This window comes from Camelus bactrianus, chromosome 31, assembly GCF_048773025.1.
Source record: "Camelus bactrianus isolate YW-2024 breed Bactrian camel chromosome 31, ASM4877302v1, whole genome shotgun sequence".
NCBI classification, from domain to species: Eukaryota; Metazoa; Chordata; class Mammalia; order Artiodactyla; family Camelidae; genus Camelus; species Camelus bactrianus.
The window spans coordinates 10,562,738-10,578,744 of record NC_133569.1 but is presented as its reverse complement, the minus strand read 5'-3'; the positions used below and the strand labels follow the sequence as shown (position 1 = coordinate 10,578,744).

The 16,007-nt window shown below is 42.3% G+C and overlaps 1 protein-coding gene across 3 annotated transcripts in view; it reads left to right on the top strand.

Annotated features, from left to right (window-relative positions):
* Positions 1-16,007, top strand: part of SPOCK3 (SPARC (osteonectin), cwcv and kazal like domains proteoglycan 3) — a 131,482-nt gene that overhangs the window by 69,408 nt on the left and 46,067 nt on the right. For all 3 annotated transcript variants that reach the window (XM_074355541.1, XM_074355542.1, XM_074355540.1), the window contains 2 exons: positions 1,304-1,403; positions 11,760-11,874. In XM_074355541.1, coding sequence (XP_074211642.1) covers positions 1,304-1,403; positions 11,760-11,874 — 215 coding nt within the window. The remainder of the gene's footprint in view (positions 1-1,303; positions 1,404-11,759; positions 11,875-16,007) is intronic.

Here is a 16,007-nt window from a genome sequence, read left to right as displayed (position 1 = left end):
TAAGTCTCTGTCCTGTACAGCGATGTACCTGGACTCCAGCCTTTGTTTTGATTCCCATTAGAATTCGTGCCAGTTGTTTAATATAACAGCTTGGTTATTTCCCCCTTTGTGTCTCTTATGAGATGAAGTCTGTGGCCAGGCAAGATTTTAAAGCGATTTTCTGGAAGAATTTACAAAATTTAAATGAAGAGAATGTGTTTGGAACTACCATGGGTTTCACAGCTTCATGAAAATCTTTCGAGGGAGAAGCAGCAGGGGAGAGAGATGGTGGGGAGAGGACAGTAAACCTTTCCCAGAGCCCACCCAGCATTGCCGAAGTTTGAAGCACATTAGTCTGAACTTTCCCTGTAAGGAGGGTTAGCACTATACTTCTTAGTGGTCCTTTGGGTCACTTTTCTGAAGGTTTGACTTATTCATGAAAGAAATGCCGAGTCCGTAGTAAAGCGCCCTTCTCACCCTGATGTGGGCTTGCGTTGCTCTCTCCGCAAAGAGCTTCCACGGGCAAGAGTGAGGCTGACCTAGAAGAGGGCTCCTAACCAGTACACTTTCCGTAGAGGTCGCCTCTTGTCTTTACCCAACTTTTAAGGCCTTTGCCCGCTGTGTGTAAACTCCTGACACAAACAGGCAGAGCAGAAGCAGTGCAGTCGAAGTGGAGCGGGGAGTGGCTGAGCCGTAGGTGGTGGCGGAGAACAGGCTTCCCCGGTTATTCCAGGTCAGAGCCTGGTGGGTGTGTTTTGAGTCATTGCCACACAATAAAAAGAGGTTGGCTCTCACCAAGCACACTGATTTGACCCGAAATACTGGCCTTTGCTGGAATGGTGTCTTTTCTGATTGCTGTTTTCTCTACAAGTAAGCTGCTGTAACTTCCAGGCACCTGGGGACACCGGGGAAGTGGGTGACTGTTCCTGATACCTTTCCAGCGGAATTCGAGGGGCTCTTGGGAAGGTCCCAGATGTGTAAGTCCTCTTGCTGACCAGCTGTTGCTTCTGTTTTGGGGGCTTCAAAACCACATTTCACAACTGCAAATTAAAATTTAAAATCCACAAAATGAAGTATAACTGTAGCCTGTATGTGACTAGCAGAATATTTTTAAGGAATATGTTCTCTTATTATTGGAAACCTTTGGTTGTGAAACATAAGTTTATAGTGAAAAACACTATGGAATAATACATTGAAAATGAGAATACAGTTTGTTGATTCTGATTTATCTTCAAGAGTCGGAATGATGGTGGAGAAAAGGCATGATGCTAATGTAATTTTTAAATAAATGCATTAAGTATGCTTGTTTCATTTTTTTCCACAGCACGAAAGATGCAGCAGTCAGGCATAAGTGGTGCAAGCAGTGCCCGGGGGTCTCCACCAGCCCCGTCTGTGGCTCAGATGGTCGCACCTACTCTTCCCAGGTGAGACAGTTACGGTCATTTAGCATAAAACACATGGTACCTCTCATTAGTGACCACAGCTGTTAATTTTCCAAACACTTCATTTAAGTATTAAAATCATGTGAATAATGTCACTGGTTTGGAGTCTGAGTCGATGTACATGTTTCCTCTACTCAGGAGTTTTTAAACTGAAGTGGAGTCGGTTTACAATGTGTTAATTTGTAGTGTCCAGCACAGTGATTCAGTTATACATACATTTATTCCTTTTCAGATTCTTTTTCACTATAGGCTATTACAAGGTGTTGAATATGGTTCCCTGTGCTCTACAGTATGAACTTGTTGTTTATCTATTTTATGTATATTAGTTAGTATCTGCAAATCTCAAACGCCCAGTTTATCCCTGCCCACCCCCTTTCCCCTCTGGCAACCATAGATTTGTTTTGTCTATGAGTCTGTTTCTGTTTTGTAAATAAGTTTGCTTGTCTTTGTTTTACTTTCCACGTATAAGTGATACCATATGGCACTTTTCTTTCTCTTTCTGGCCCAGGCATCTTTCTTTGGCTCTTGGCTCACTCGGCTTTGTCCATAGACTAAGCAGATGCTGACAGGGCAGATTTAAACAGCTTTCGGGGCTGGGCAGCACTTGTGGGTGCACTGATGGTGAGCCCTGAATCCCAAGTGCCCGGTGGCCCTTGAAGCACTTTGCGTGGAGTTTCTGATTCATCGTTGAGTAACACTGATGTGACAAAGATTGACCAGAGCGAGGACCTGCGGTCCAGGGTGAGGGGCCCACACCCATGTCTTGCCAGCGCTCTGTGTTTCAGACTCCCTGCATTGGCAAGCTGGGTCTTTGGTTTGTTTTGGTTTTACTACTACAAGTAATAGTCTTATAGGTTCTATTTTAGACCCACAGTATTTCCTCATTACCTTCAGCTCAGTTTATAAAGATGAAGTTATAAATTACATTCCACCGTACAGCATAATTGGAGGTGAGGGCATTACAAATTACACCTGCATCAGTAGGTGCGGGGTGGAGGGGTGAGAAAGAGGGTTTTCGGAAGGTGTCCAAAGGAGGGCTTTAGTCGAGTGACGTAACTAGAATATACTCTTGGAAAGTGTCCCTGGTTACAAAAATTAGCCCATTTTGAATAATTATTTTATCAGAGTTCAAGCTCTGAACTTGTGGGCTTGTCCCTCAACCCTTGGCAGAGTGTTTTTTAAAATGTATACATAAAATACAAATAAACAGATGAACAACTGTGGAAAAATAGGTTTACTTGGAGAAACAGTGGGACTTTTGTGATTTTCATAAGAAGTATTTTTGTAATATCATCTGATGTTTTTGTTAAGAAAAGCTCTTTTTTTTAGAAGTCTACCTAATCCTTTTCAAAAGAACTAATGTTTTCTGAATTCTTCCAAATTCGGCAGTATCAGGAAATGGAAATGTAAGTCTGCCCAAGGGTACTTGAGAGGTAGTCATTCCTGAAATTGACAAAGCAGATAAAGGTCTTTGCTTCTTGGGCAGATCTGTTTGGAGTGTGTCAGCAAGCCTGAGTAAGTGTCAGACCACGGACGTGTTTGTCACAGACTTGTGTGAACTGTGTCCCACCTCTGCTGAGCAGGGGTCCGTAAATAGTGCTAATGTGTTAGCACTCAGCAGGGCCTCTGTAACCTAGACTCCGGGGAACAGCACTGGGTGATTTTTGACTCTCTTCTCTCATATTTAGTCATGCAGTGCTTGGCAGCTGGACTAAATAATGGTGAATATAAGAAATTGTGTGTGTGTGTGTGTGTGTGTGTATTGTGTGTATATGTGTGTGTCTGTGTATGTGTGTGTTGTGTGTATTGTATGTTGTGTGTGTGTATGTATGTATTGTTTGTGTTGTGTGTATGTGTGCATTTGTGTATGTATGTATGTGTGTGTTGTGTTCATATGTATGTGTATGCGTGTGTGTGTGCGTGTGTGTGTGTGTTGAGGAAAGGCAGGTTAAACAGAAGGCTTATCCACTTTGTTCTGGAATTCCTGACTCTGCTGCAGAGATGCTATTTAAATTGGTTTGAGATGGGGCCCTGTGAATCTAAGTTTTAAAATCTCCCCAGGTGATTTTTGTGTGTAGGCGTGGCTGTTGCCTCCCTTCAATTGATTGCTTTTGAATTCTTAAGTATAACAGCTCTTGTAGTTTTTAATAAAATAGAGCAATAGCATTAAAGTGGAAGCATACTTTTTGTTGCAATTTGAGAAACTCCATATTAAGTTTCATCACTCTGCTGTTAGGATCTGGTATTTAATCATCCCGCCTGCCTTTCCCTGAACGCTGTCTGAGCTGAGATAATTTTACTTTGGAAGATCGACACTCAGAAATGGAAGGGCACTGTTTCTCTTTGAACTGCTTTTCAGCGTTGGCCTGGTGAGGACCCCCTACTTTTGAGGGTTTCTGCTTTCATCCCTGTCTGCACCCTGAACACCTCATCTTTTTCCCCAGCTGTTTCTTTACAAACTATTTTTTGCCTCTGTAGCCTTAACAAAGACATAGGCTCACTTTCCTGCCCCGTTCAAGATTCTTGAGTTACATGTATTCAATTAGTTTAGGATAGTTTTCACTAATTTTTCCAAATACATATTAATGTATTTTTGAAACTATAACCTTCCAACTTTCATGTGAGCAACTGTGTGTTAAAATGGTTGTTCACAAAACTCCACTGATACTATAGGGGTTTTGTAATTTTATTAATTTCTTTAATTAGTTTTATCGTAATTCCTTAGGAAAATGAAAAGTTGAAAAATCTGTATCTGTTTCACACACTTGTCTTTGAATTACTGATAATCAGTAAAATATAAATCTGAAAGTTTTTCATCCATGGTCTTGATTGCTTGTTTCATTTTCTGCCTGGCTAATTACCACACATCACACTGCAAGTTCCTGCATCACTTCTCCAAGACTCACCACGTTCACCAGCAATTCAAAACACCAAACTCAGTACTTAGTCTAAAACTCCTTCCTTATTACATGGAAGTGAAGTGTCTGGCAGTGTCATGGGTTCCTTATCAACCTTCTGCTGCTTTTGTTCTCGAATCCCCGGTGGTCAGGGACTGTGCAGTGACCTCAGCACCTTGGACAGAAGCTTGGGGAGGTCAGGCTGCCTCGCCCTGGGGACTGAGGCCCAGCCACGCTGCTGGGACAGGAGGACCCGGTCCAGGCCTCCCGGTGCTCGGACCAGTGCTTCCCGTGCCTGACGTGGGGCTGGAGCCGGGCCTGTGCCTGCGTCTCACCTAGTCTCACCTACGTCTGCTGTAACTTTTGTACTGATCCTGCAGTGCAGTGACCCGTGACCTTCCCAGCGCATTAACCCCTCGTCTCCTGTCTGCACAGTGTCTGTGCTCACTGATCAGGCATCTGTTCAGCTCTCCGTTGGGCAGATGCTGTGAACGCTTTAGGCATTTTCACTCCCTCTCACTCCGTTATAGATGCGAACACGGATGCACAGGGAGGTGAAGTAACTTGCCCAGTGTCTCAGCCAAGTCCAGAGTCCGTGTCTAAACCACTCACTTTTTTAAAATGGAAATCTGGAGCAGAAACACTTTTAAAAATTAATTGCCCTTCATCTTTTTACCACACATCATTAATGTGATGACTACATTTCTTTGAATCACGAAGTAGAAATCGCAGTATATGCCCTTTAAATTTATAGTTGCTTTTTCTCACTGGTTTGAAGCCTGTGATTTCAGGGCCATATTTTAAAGTTATGGTTTTAGAGACTTTGCATGATGCGGAAGTCTAAGTCGTCGATTTTCTGTGGTTAGAACTTCTTGCAGAAGACAACCTTCTGTGTTTTCTTAAAGGATTTAAACTTTGAACTCTAGGTTTTAGGTACACGTGGTCATGGAGTTTTGTGTTTGGCAGAGGTGGGGGTGAATGTCATTTTTCCAGCGTGGTCAGTTGTTGCTACGTCATTCCATCTCCTGTATCACTGGATTGCTTGGGTGTCTTTGTCAAAAGGGAAGTGATCCTAAAAGCGTGACTCTGTTTCTGTGTCTGTCTTCAGCGAATTGCTTGTCTGCCCGTTGACTGTGCCACACTGCTTGTTTGCTGTATCTTCCTGTTAAGTTTTGGATTCAGATGCTGCAAGCCAACTTTATTCTACCTCTTCAGTGTTGCTTTGGCATTTGCCCTTTGCATTTCTGTGTGAATTTTCTTTTTCATTGGAGTACATTCAGTTACAATGTGTCAGTTTCTTGTATACAGCACAGTGTCCCAATCGTGCATGTGCATACATTTATTTGTTTTCATATTCTTTTTTATTAAAGGTTATTACAAGATACCAAATATAATTTCTTGTGCTATACAGAAGAAATTTGTTTTTTATCTATTTTTATGTATAGTGGTTAACATTTGTAAATCTCAAGCGCCTAAACTTATTCCTTCCCACCTCCTTCCCCCCCAGTAACCATAAGGTTGTTTTCTATGTCTGTGAGTCTGTTTCTGTTTTGTAAATAAGTTCATTTGTGCTTTTTTTTTTTTAGATTGTACATGTAAGTGATATCATAGGGTATTTTTCTTTCTCTTTCTGGCTTACTTCACTTAGCATGACAATCTCCAGGTCCATCCATGTTGCTGCAAATGGCATTACTGTATTCTTTTTATGACTGAGTAGTGTTCCATTGTATAAATATACCACAGCTTCTTTACCCAGTCAACTGTCGATGGGCATTTGGGTCATTTCCATGTCTTGGGGTATTGTAAATAGTGCTGCTGTGAACACTGGGGACAATCCCACTACTGGGCATATATCTGGACAGAACCCTAATCCGTATGAATTATAGAATCAGTTTGTCAGTGTCTACAGAAAACCAGCTAGAATACTCACTCATTCATACTTTGTTGAGTCTGTAGATAAATTGCAGGAGGTTGACAGCAATATGAAATATTCAAATCCACACAGTAGGTATCTGTCTTCATTTTGTCAGAGCTAGTTAATGTGCTGCAGTTTTTGATACAGAGGTCTGTAACTGTTTGCTAAGTGTATTGCTAAGTAACTTGTTTCTATTGACGCTGTTGTAAACGCAGTTGCTGCTTTCAGTTTCGACTGCTGATGCTGGTGTATTGTCCTACAACTGAATTCTCTTCGCTGACCTTGTGTATTGACGCCTGGCTGAATGCACTTATTTCTAGCAGTGTCCTGCAGATATCTGAGAATTTTCCACGTATATAATCGTCCTCTATGAATAGAGGCAGTTTATTTCCTCCTGTTCTTTTTTTTTAATGCATTTTCTCTTTTTCTCGCCTTACTGTTCTGGTTAAGCCTTCCAGTACAACGTTCAATGTACCCCTGTGCCTTAGTTCAAATTTAGGAGGAAGTTTTCAGTTTTTACCATTAGGTGTGAAGTTACATACAGGTTTTGTGGATGTCAGCCAGGCTTTCTGCAGCCCTTGTGGAGCAGAATGTGCAATGTCAGTGTCTGTATGTAGTGTTACTATCTATTAAAAAAGGGAAAACCCCACACATGTTCACTAGTGGAATTTCCATGTTAACTTGTCTTAGATAATTTGATCTTTGGCTTTTTGATCAAAGGAACTTGCATTTTATAAATATTCCACATAGTTTGCATTTCTTAGGAGACAGAAAAAATCTCAAAATATGCAGGACATGCTTGAACGTGCATGTTCTCTGACGGAAGCAGCGGCCACAGCCGGTGTGCAGCAGCTGTCGCTATGGAAGCAGTCTTGGTGGTAATGGCTAAAATAACTGAGCAATAGTGTCAAGCTGTGTTCTAAATGTTTTGTGTGCCAACTTCATCATTACAGCAGCCGTAGAACACAGATTCTGTCGTGACCGCCAGCCGCTAGATGAGGAAAAGGAGGCGCGGAGCGTCACAGCCCTGGAGAGTCACAGCGCCAAGTCGGGGGCAGGCACGCTATGACCACTGGGCTGCTCTGGGCGTGGAGGGCAGCGAGCCCCTGACTGACACACCCGTCAGGCCTGGGCTTCACCCTGATGGCACCTGTGTGACATCTAGTGTTCATCACTTTATCGAGAAAAAAGAATCCTGGGGGCCGTAGGGGAGATTTAGAGAAGCCACATGTATTCCAGCTCTTCAACAGCTCAGGTTATAGCAAGATACAGAGGCTACCCATGTGCAAAGGTCCCTGGCCGTGGGGCACTCTCACCCTGTTGGTAGAAAGTATTCCAGCCGAGATATATTCCAGGAGTGTCTGGAAGTTCACGACCAGTGTGCCCCCAGCACCTTTGGGAAAGCTCTGTGTCTCTCTTGTCAAAGTCACAGCTCGTGCCAACAGAGAAAAGATTCTTAGAAAGAAAGCTAAGACTTAGTGAATGCCTGGTGTGTGTCATTCACTGCACTGAGTTACTATATTAATAACGTTTGTTAATGAATGTAATGTATTTACATGAGTTATTCCTCAAACAACACTAAGATACAAAACTAATATTTTAAAGATAGGGACTCTGAAGCACAAAGATATTAAATACGTTCATGAGATCACAGGGATGGGAAACAGCAAGGCCAATACTAATGTGGCTACAAATAAAAGTAGGAATAATATGAAAAATGATATATAATGAGTCATAGTGTAATATAGTATGTACTTTATGCATAGTAATTATTAATAACAATGTGCATAGCATTAATACAGGAATGTGGTTTTAATATTAATTCAGTGAGAAATTGTTTTCCTGGGCAAAGAAGGCTCAGACACACCCTATGTAATGTCTACTAATATGTGGCATAAATTTATAATCATGTAAACTACACGGGCAGACTAAGGTCCCCAGCGCCTCTCAGTGTGCATCACCTCCCGCCACCTGAATGCTGTCCCTCCAGGGAAACTAGTCTAGTGACGTGGACGGACATGAGTCGGCTGTGGCCTCTGGAACAAGCCAGACAGACAAGACCCGGCTGACAGTGGGAGGTAGTTCAACCCTAGTGTGGAAACCTGGAGGCACAGGAAGAAACGGACCCTGGCTGGAATCAGGAAACCTGAACCTGAAGGCCTTGTGGGAGAAGGTGGAGGCGGCCTGACGTCGAGGACCCAGAGGGTCTCTGGCGGCCGTGCCCGTGGTGAGAAGAAGCCGGGAGACCGAGCATCAGGAACCAAGAACCCGGAGAGTCACCTGCTCGCCTCTGAAGCGGCTTGGGTAATGACACCACTGTCGTGGTGCAGCGACCCCGGAGGGCAGGGGGTCGTTCCCTGGCAGGGTGCAGAGTGTGGACGCAGGAGACGGAACACGTCTGCTCTGCCGCTCCCCGCCGTGGACCTGCCTCATCAGGACGTACGGTGCAGACGCCAGGCCCCCCTGGTGAAGGACTGGATTCGGGCGGAACTGAGTCTTCTTTGAAATCCTGCTCTGGTTGCATCTGCAAGGGAAACAGCAGGGGCCAGAAAAACTCAAGTCTCTACCAGTGACTCAGGGCGTTCCATCTCCCCCAGTTTCTTTCTCACTTGAAAACGCGATTTTACCGCTGCAACACTGGATGGAGCACTGGCGTTACGCTCGCCTGCTGCGGTTACTTCTGTCCTGCGTCAGAAACACCATGAAATAGTGCTTGGATCCCACCGTAGCCGTGTGCTTTTGATCAGCCACTTCCGAAGCTCTCTTTATTTATGAAATTTATTTTTAAAAATATGCCTGTCTTGCTCAGTGGTCAGAGGAGTCATGCATCCAAATGACGTAGCTTCTCACCCAGGGAAGCCGCAGTGGAAGTGAGTTTGTAAACTGGGCTGTTGTCTGCGCTGCTGTGTGTTTTCTGTTTCCTCTGGGTGAGCGACGTGCTTTAGCTGGCAGTTTACTTGTACCGTTGTTTTTATTTTGCATCTATTCTTCAGTGAATGCCCCCTCACAATTCCTGTGGAAATTATGGAGGAGGCCTTGAGAGTTTAGTGAATGGATTCTGTCTCGCAGGGGACCAGCCCTCATCAGGGCTTCTCAGCATGGGCACCACTGACTTGTGAAGCCAGATCCCATACGGCTGTAACTTGAAGGGGCTGACGTGTGCTTTGTGGGATGTTTAGCAGCACCTCTGGCCTCTGACTGGTAACGCCAGCGGAGTCCCCCACCCCCTGGTTGTATCAGACGTCCTGTGGGGGCTGCATCCTCGTGAAAACCTGTAACAGCAGCCAGTCACCATGTCTGATGCCTGGAGTCCTTTTCTGTGGTGCCCAAATCCCCCACAGTAAGATCACAGTTTCTTCTGAGAACCTGTGTTTAAACAAATGGCTTTAACTTATTTTCCCTGACAATTGTCAGTTTTAACCATTGGAAAAACCATTCTGCAGGCTTGCTTCCCACAACTGCTCCTAACTTAGGTGTTCTCAGTCCTCAGGGCCAGGAATGCGTTAATCATGTCTTTCTCCACAGTATTTTCATTTTTGGTAAATTACAGACTAATGAGCATGCCCTTTATGGGATATTTTAGATCACTTATACTGTTATAAATATTTCAGATTTGTGATAATTAAGTAAATTGAACATTACTAATTAGAAATAGCAACCAGTGAATGTAGCTAAAAATATTTTTAAATAGTACTTTTAATATCCTTATATTCTTTGAATAAAATTCTTCATGAATTTTTTTTCAAAATCAATCTATAAGTAAAAGAAACTAAATGATTTTCTGATTACAGGAAGCTGGAACGTGTGGGGTGGATTCGCTACACATCTGACTCTGTTGCTCTTTGCAGAAATGCATGCAGAAAAGACATTCCAGAGACTCATTCTGAAAGAGAACTTCTTTCCTTTATAAAGTAATTCTTTTACAAAGCTATAACTTCCTCATGCCTTGCAAGTCACAAAGACAGCTTTGAAATTTTTAAATTGTAATATGTCAAAGAAAATTAGCTAAGAGGTAAAACTTTTTTGATGAAAATTAACCAAATTTTTATAAAGATGGTGCTCTTTTCTGATCAGTTATTCTCTTGGTAACATTATGAACAGTGAATCATCAACTTTTGAGCAGATAATGTGATTCCCTTTTTAATAAACTAACAGCTTGTGAATTTTTGTGGTTCACAAATACTGGAAGTATTTTTCAGACTTCCATTTTTTTTTAATAAAAAAGTCACTGCTAAAATAAACTACATTTAAAATGTAAATGAATGTGGCATAGCATATCTTTGAAGGGAGCAAACGTATTTTCAAGTTTCAAAATTCCCTAGTAGCTGTCATAAATCCAGTTTTGGCTCTGTGCATATACACTTAGAACTGCTCGACCTGTTCTTCAAGTATGCCGTGGGTCAAAGTTACCTTTTGACCAATCCAGGTTTTCTGAATATTAAGTTAAAAGAGGTTACAGTAGAGAATATTAAATTTGAAGTCTCAAAGTTTTATATAACTTGTCTTTTATTAAAGTACTCATAATCTCTTTATTTCTTTTGATTCACTAGTGAACATTTTAAATTACATATAATATGCATAGTAAGTTTATGTGTCAAGTTTTTTTTTAATTATTGATACGATATCTCTGAAAGAGTTTATTCATCCAAAAGGGCCAACTAGGCATATTCCAAGTGTAATAATGTTTGATCATTTATTGCAGGTCTGATTAGGAACTTTGCCTGCCCATTAGAGAGTTGTTTGACAAGGGAAAAAATGTTTTACTGATGTGAGTAATGTGATTAGCCATTGGGTATATTCAGTGCTTCTTGGTATCAGTTGAAGCCGAATTCAATTAGTCACTGGTACATTTGTCGATTGGAGCCAGAAAGTCTGCTCTGTTTAATTTTAAAATAATTTGTACTGAGTAAATTATGGACACAGACTTGAAAGAAATCACATTACTTCAGAATTAGCAACATCTATTTTTTTAGAGCAGGAAGATAATGATTGCCTCTTGAAAATGGAGTAGGTTTACAATTTTTAAATCATGTCAAATGTGCAGTTATAAAACATTCTCTTAAGAGTGATGTAAAGATACTCAGGCTTAAAATTCCATAAAGAGTAATGTTTACAAAGAAAACCAAAACAAAGCAAAAGTAAATAAACAAAAAAATTCTCCTTGTGCCATAATGACTGATCATTGCCTTTAATTCCCTTCAGGTTTTGTTCACAATGACTGAGAGCCTGTTCATGGTAGCTACTGCTGTTTTGATTCTTAAAATTCTGTAGGTTAGTTATTATTATCCCAGTTATTAATATGGGGACACTGAGGCTGGGAGCGTTTAAGAAGCCAGCCCCAGAGGCCACGTTAGGAGGTGGCCCTCCGGGCAGTGGGTCCAGTGAGATGCTCTTGGTCTGTTCCGTTCCCATCTCTTTCTCGCAGCACCTGTCATCACATTGCAGGTGCACTGTTGTCATGTCCTTGACATCCTGTTGCTATAACTCAGTGTACCTGAATTCCTGTTTTTTTCTCTTTTTATACAGTGCAAACTAGAATATCAGGCATGTGTCTTAGGAAAGCAGATCTCAGTCAGATGTGAAGGTCACTGCCCGTGTCCTTCAGGTACGACCACAAGCACCAGCAGAAACGCGAAGAGAGGTAAGTGATGAAAGTTTCTTTATAGTTTGACCTTTCCCCGCGATTAAAATGTTTTGCAATGAAAGTTGTCATTGAATGCACAAGGAAATTTACTAATGTACATGCACCTGACTTTTAAAATTATATCCTAAGTGAAGTTTTTTCCTTTAGCCTCAATTATTATAGCAAGTATTGTCCTTCTGTAAATTTCAGTTATCTTGGGAGTATCAGCTGGGTGCTTCTTTCCATGGGTAAGAAATCTTCAGCAATGCCACCTGTGAAGTACTGTGTCTAAAATGTGTGTTTTAGATGTATTTTTCCTTCTGGAGCAAACAACTGATCAGTGTTAAGGTAGTAGCTGATAAAGTACTTTGGTCACAATGAAACTGGTCAGTCATTTAGTGCTAATTTTTTTTTTATTCAAGTGTAGTGGATACACAATGTTGTGTGAGTTTCTGGTGTATGGCCGTAGTGATTCAATTATTTACATGTATATGTTCCTCTTAGTATTATTTTCCATTATAGGCTATTACAAGATACTAACTATAGTTCCCTGTGCTGTACAGTAGGACTTTGTTGTTTATCTGTTTTATATACAGTAGTGTGTGTCTGCAAATTCCAAACTGCTAATTTATCCCTCCCCCTCCTTTCCCCTGTGGTGACCATAAGTTTGTTTTCTATGTCTGTGAGCCAGTTTCTGTTTTGTAAGTAAGTTCATTGTGTCATTTTTTTAGATTCCACATATAAGTGATATCATATGGTATTTTTCTTTCTTTGTCTGAGTTACTTCACTTAGTGTCATAATCTCCAGATCCATCCATGTTGCTGCAAATGGCATATCATTCCTTTTTATGGCTGAGTAGTATTCCATTGTATAAATACACCACATCTTCTTTATCCAGTCATCTGTTGATGGATGTTTAGGTTGCTTCCATGCCCTGATTGTTGTATTTAGTGCTACTGTGAACACTGGGGTGTGTGTATCTTTTCGAATTGGTTTCTCTGGGTATATTTCCAGGACTGGGATTGCTGGATCATATGGTAAGGCTATTATTAGTTTTTTGAAGAATCTCCAAACTGTCCTCCATAGTGGCTGCACCAAATATGTTCCCACCAGCAGTGTAGGAGGGTTCCCTTTTCTCCATACCCTCTCCAGCATTTATCATTTGTGGACTTTTTAATGATGGCCATTCTGACTGGTGAGAGGTGGTACCTCATGTAGTTTTGATTTGCATTTCTCTGATAATTTGTGATATTGAGCATTTTCTCATGTGCCTATTGGCCATTTGTATGTCTTCATTGGAGACTTGCTTGTTTAGGTCTTTTGCCCATTTTTAGATTGGGTTGTTTTTTGTTGTTACTGAGTTGCATGAGCCCTTTGTATGTTCTGGGAAGCCTTACTGATAACATGAACAATCCATTACCGCATATTTTGTATATGTGTTATAAACTGTATTCATAAAGTAAGCTAGGGAAAAGAAAATGTTATTAAGAAAATCGTAAGGAAGAGAAAATTCATTTACAGTACCATGCTTTATTAACACCGTAAGTTTACTTCACCTGTTTATACCACGACTAGTCCGTCTGTCAGTCCCTACACTAGTGCCGCTTGTATGATACAAGCCACTGTAGGTGTTAGTTGCAGTGTAGCTCTGCTGAAGTGACCAGGCAAAGGGGGTTTCCTGCTGAGGGCGGTTTACAGTAGAGAGCTGCTTACAGTTAGATTTCTTGAAAGATTTTATGTTTGGTTCTACTATTCATAAAAGGAAAGAGTCATTTTAGCTGTGACACTTCTCCAGAAAATTAATTTTTTCTTAGTCTCTTCAAACTACCTATGATAGGAGTTTCAAATTCAACTTCTCAGTTTTCTCCCAAGTTTCACCTCCCTTGCAGGAAGGAAGATTACTCTGAGACTCCTATTTATAGGTATTTCTTGGACAAGTGTGGGTCCACTGCATACTAGATCTCGGTCAGGGATGGAGAGAAAGTCCAGTTTCACCCCCGACACATGAGACACTGAAGCTAGAGCAGCAGGAGTTTCTGGCTGATTTGTGTAGATTCTCTAAAGGTTTGTGTCCAGACCCCTCCCTCTCTGACAGTGCCAGCTGAGCTCCCATCTGGAATAGCTTCTCTTCTTTGTGAATGCAGCACAGAGGTGGGGTCCCAGCCTGGGGACGGTGCTGTGGGGCCCACGCTCCCTGAGGGCTCTGTGCATCCCCTGCTGACCCCTGGGTGGAGGACCTGCCATCTGTAGGAATAAATGGAAAATCTCCAGAGGAGAGAAACTGTATTCTTGAAACTTTATAAGGCAGCCCTTTGTATGATATCATTTACTCATATTAGGGTCAGAACAAGAAATCAATGTGTCTGATTGATTGATTTCACCCTTGAAACCTGCCAGGAAGTGGCTCAGATGACAGTGCTTTGTACCTGGTTAGCGCTGCAGCGTAGGAATCCAGCCAGCTGTGGACCCAGAGGAGTGGAAAATCTGCCGCCCAGGAGAAGTCAATTCAGCTAACTTTCTCTGACGTAATGATGGGAAGGTACGCTCCGCTGACCTGTGCACAAGTCTCTGCACTAGCGTGTACACCTGATGAGGGAAGACTCCACCCCAGGAGAGGGTTCTCCAGACCACCTGGGATTGTTGGGAGCTCCTCAGGACTAGAGATGCAAGTCCTCATGCCCCTCCCCCGCCTGCTCTGTCAGAAGCTCTGGAAATGGGGATGGAGATGGGGTGATTTGTGTGTTAATAGAGCCTCCAGGTGGTTCAAAGCACAGTATTCCTGGCACATTGTAGGTGCACAGCCAGTCGTAAAGGACTGGAGGGAAGTTAAGTTACAAGCAGTGATGGGCAGTGAGGACCACAGCACATTTCTGTTTCCTCCCTGTGGATGCAAAATCCTGGGGAAAGATATTTCTCTTACAGCAGGAGTTTTTATAATGTTGGTAAGGAATAACTGGCTGATTTTGTAAGAACCGCGGTTTGTTCGACAGGGGAAAGTGCTGGTTAAAATTTCAGAGTCATCACAGCTGAGTCCAACCCGTGTCATCATGGTGATCAGCTCGGGGGGAACACACATGCTTGGTATCTTTCGGTGGTCATTAACTGCTTGTCTTGTGGTTTGTGTATTATTGGTAGTTCTGAACTCAGCCATGATTTAATTTGATTTTGTAAATGCGTGTTTTTAACTTTTTAAAAAATGTTATGGTGGATTTCTCGAACAGTGGATAGTAAAGTTTATAAAGACTGGTGTGATTCCGGGAGCCGGTGACTTGGCTGGTAGTGGCTGGAGGGCAGCGCTGGCACCTGCGGGTCTGAGAGCCGGCTCGGCTCGTCTGTGCGTCCCTTCAGCTCCACCAGCGTCATACAAACTGCCTTCAGTTTGTGCCATCTTTACTATTTTAATTGCAAGTGGAAGACAAGTGTGCCATGCCTTAAATTCTACACCTTCAATCCTCAGTTTCCCATTTAAACAGTTGTTTCAACAACGCAGTCTGATACCATAATTTTTTAGGAACTGAATTCTTAAGTTACACTAAAATAGCACATAGTATGCTAACTAGAAAGGACAGTCTAGAAACGTTACTGACGGGAATCTTCAAATGCATTGTAGCTGATGGCGAAACCACGCGCCTTTATGACTTCTGATAGCGTCAGAGACTCCGATTTGTTGAAAGTATCAGGTATTTTTTAATCCTTCTGCTCAGTGGACAGAGCTGAGCAGATAGCTCCTACCATCTTCTGTTAGTGGAATCAGGATTTAGACAGTTGAAAATAGACTGTGTTTGTATTCCAAGTGGCTCAGGTCTGTTCAGAGCCTGCTGTGGACAGGCTCCCGTGGGAAACAGCGAGTGTCAGAAACCCCTTCTGGCCCCAGGAACGGGCCCAAAATGTGGCAGAATGTGACACTGAGGGTTCTGACATCCCACGCCCCGCAGATGGCGGACAGTTCTGTTCTTGTCTCGGGAGGGAAGGTTTATTTACATGTAAGTTCAAGGGTTAGACGTCAGTAAGGAGCACAGCCTACATTGCTCTGGCGTCATGAAACTGTCTGTCTGTGGGTCAGGGTCGCAGAACACCAGCGATTTCACGGGGCTCCACCTAGTGTTGTTTTAAAGATCGCTTCACTTTTTTTTTTTTTTTTTGAGATATT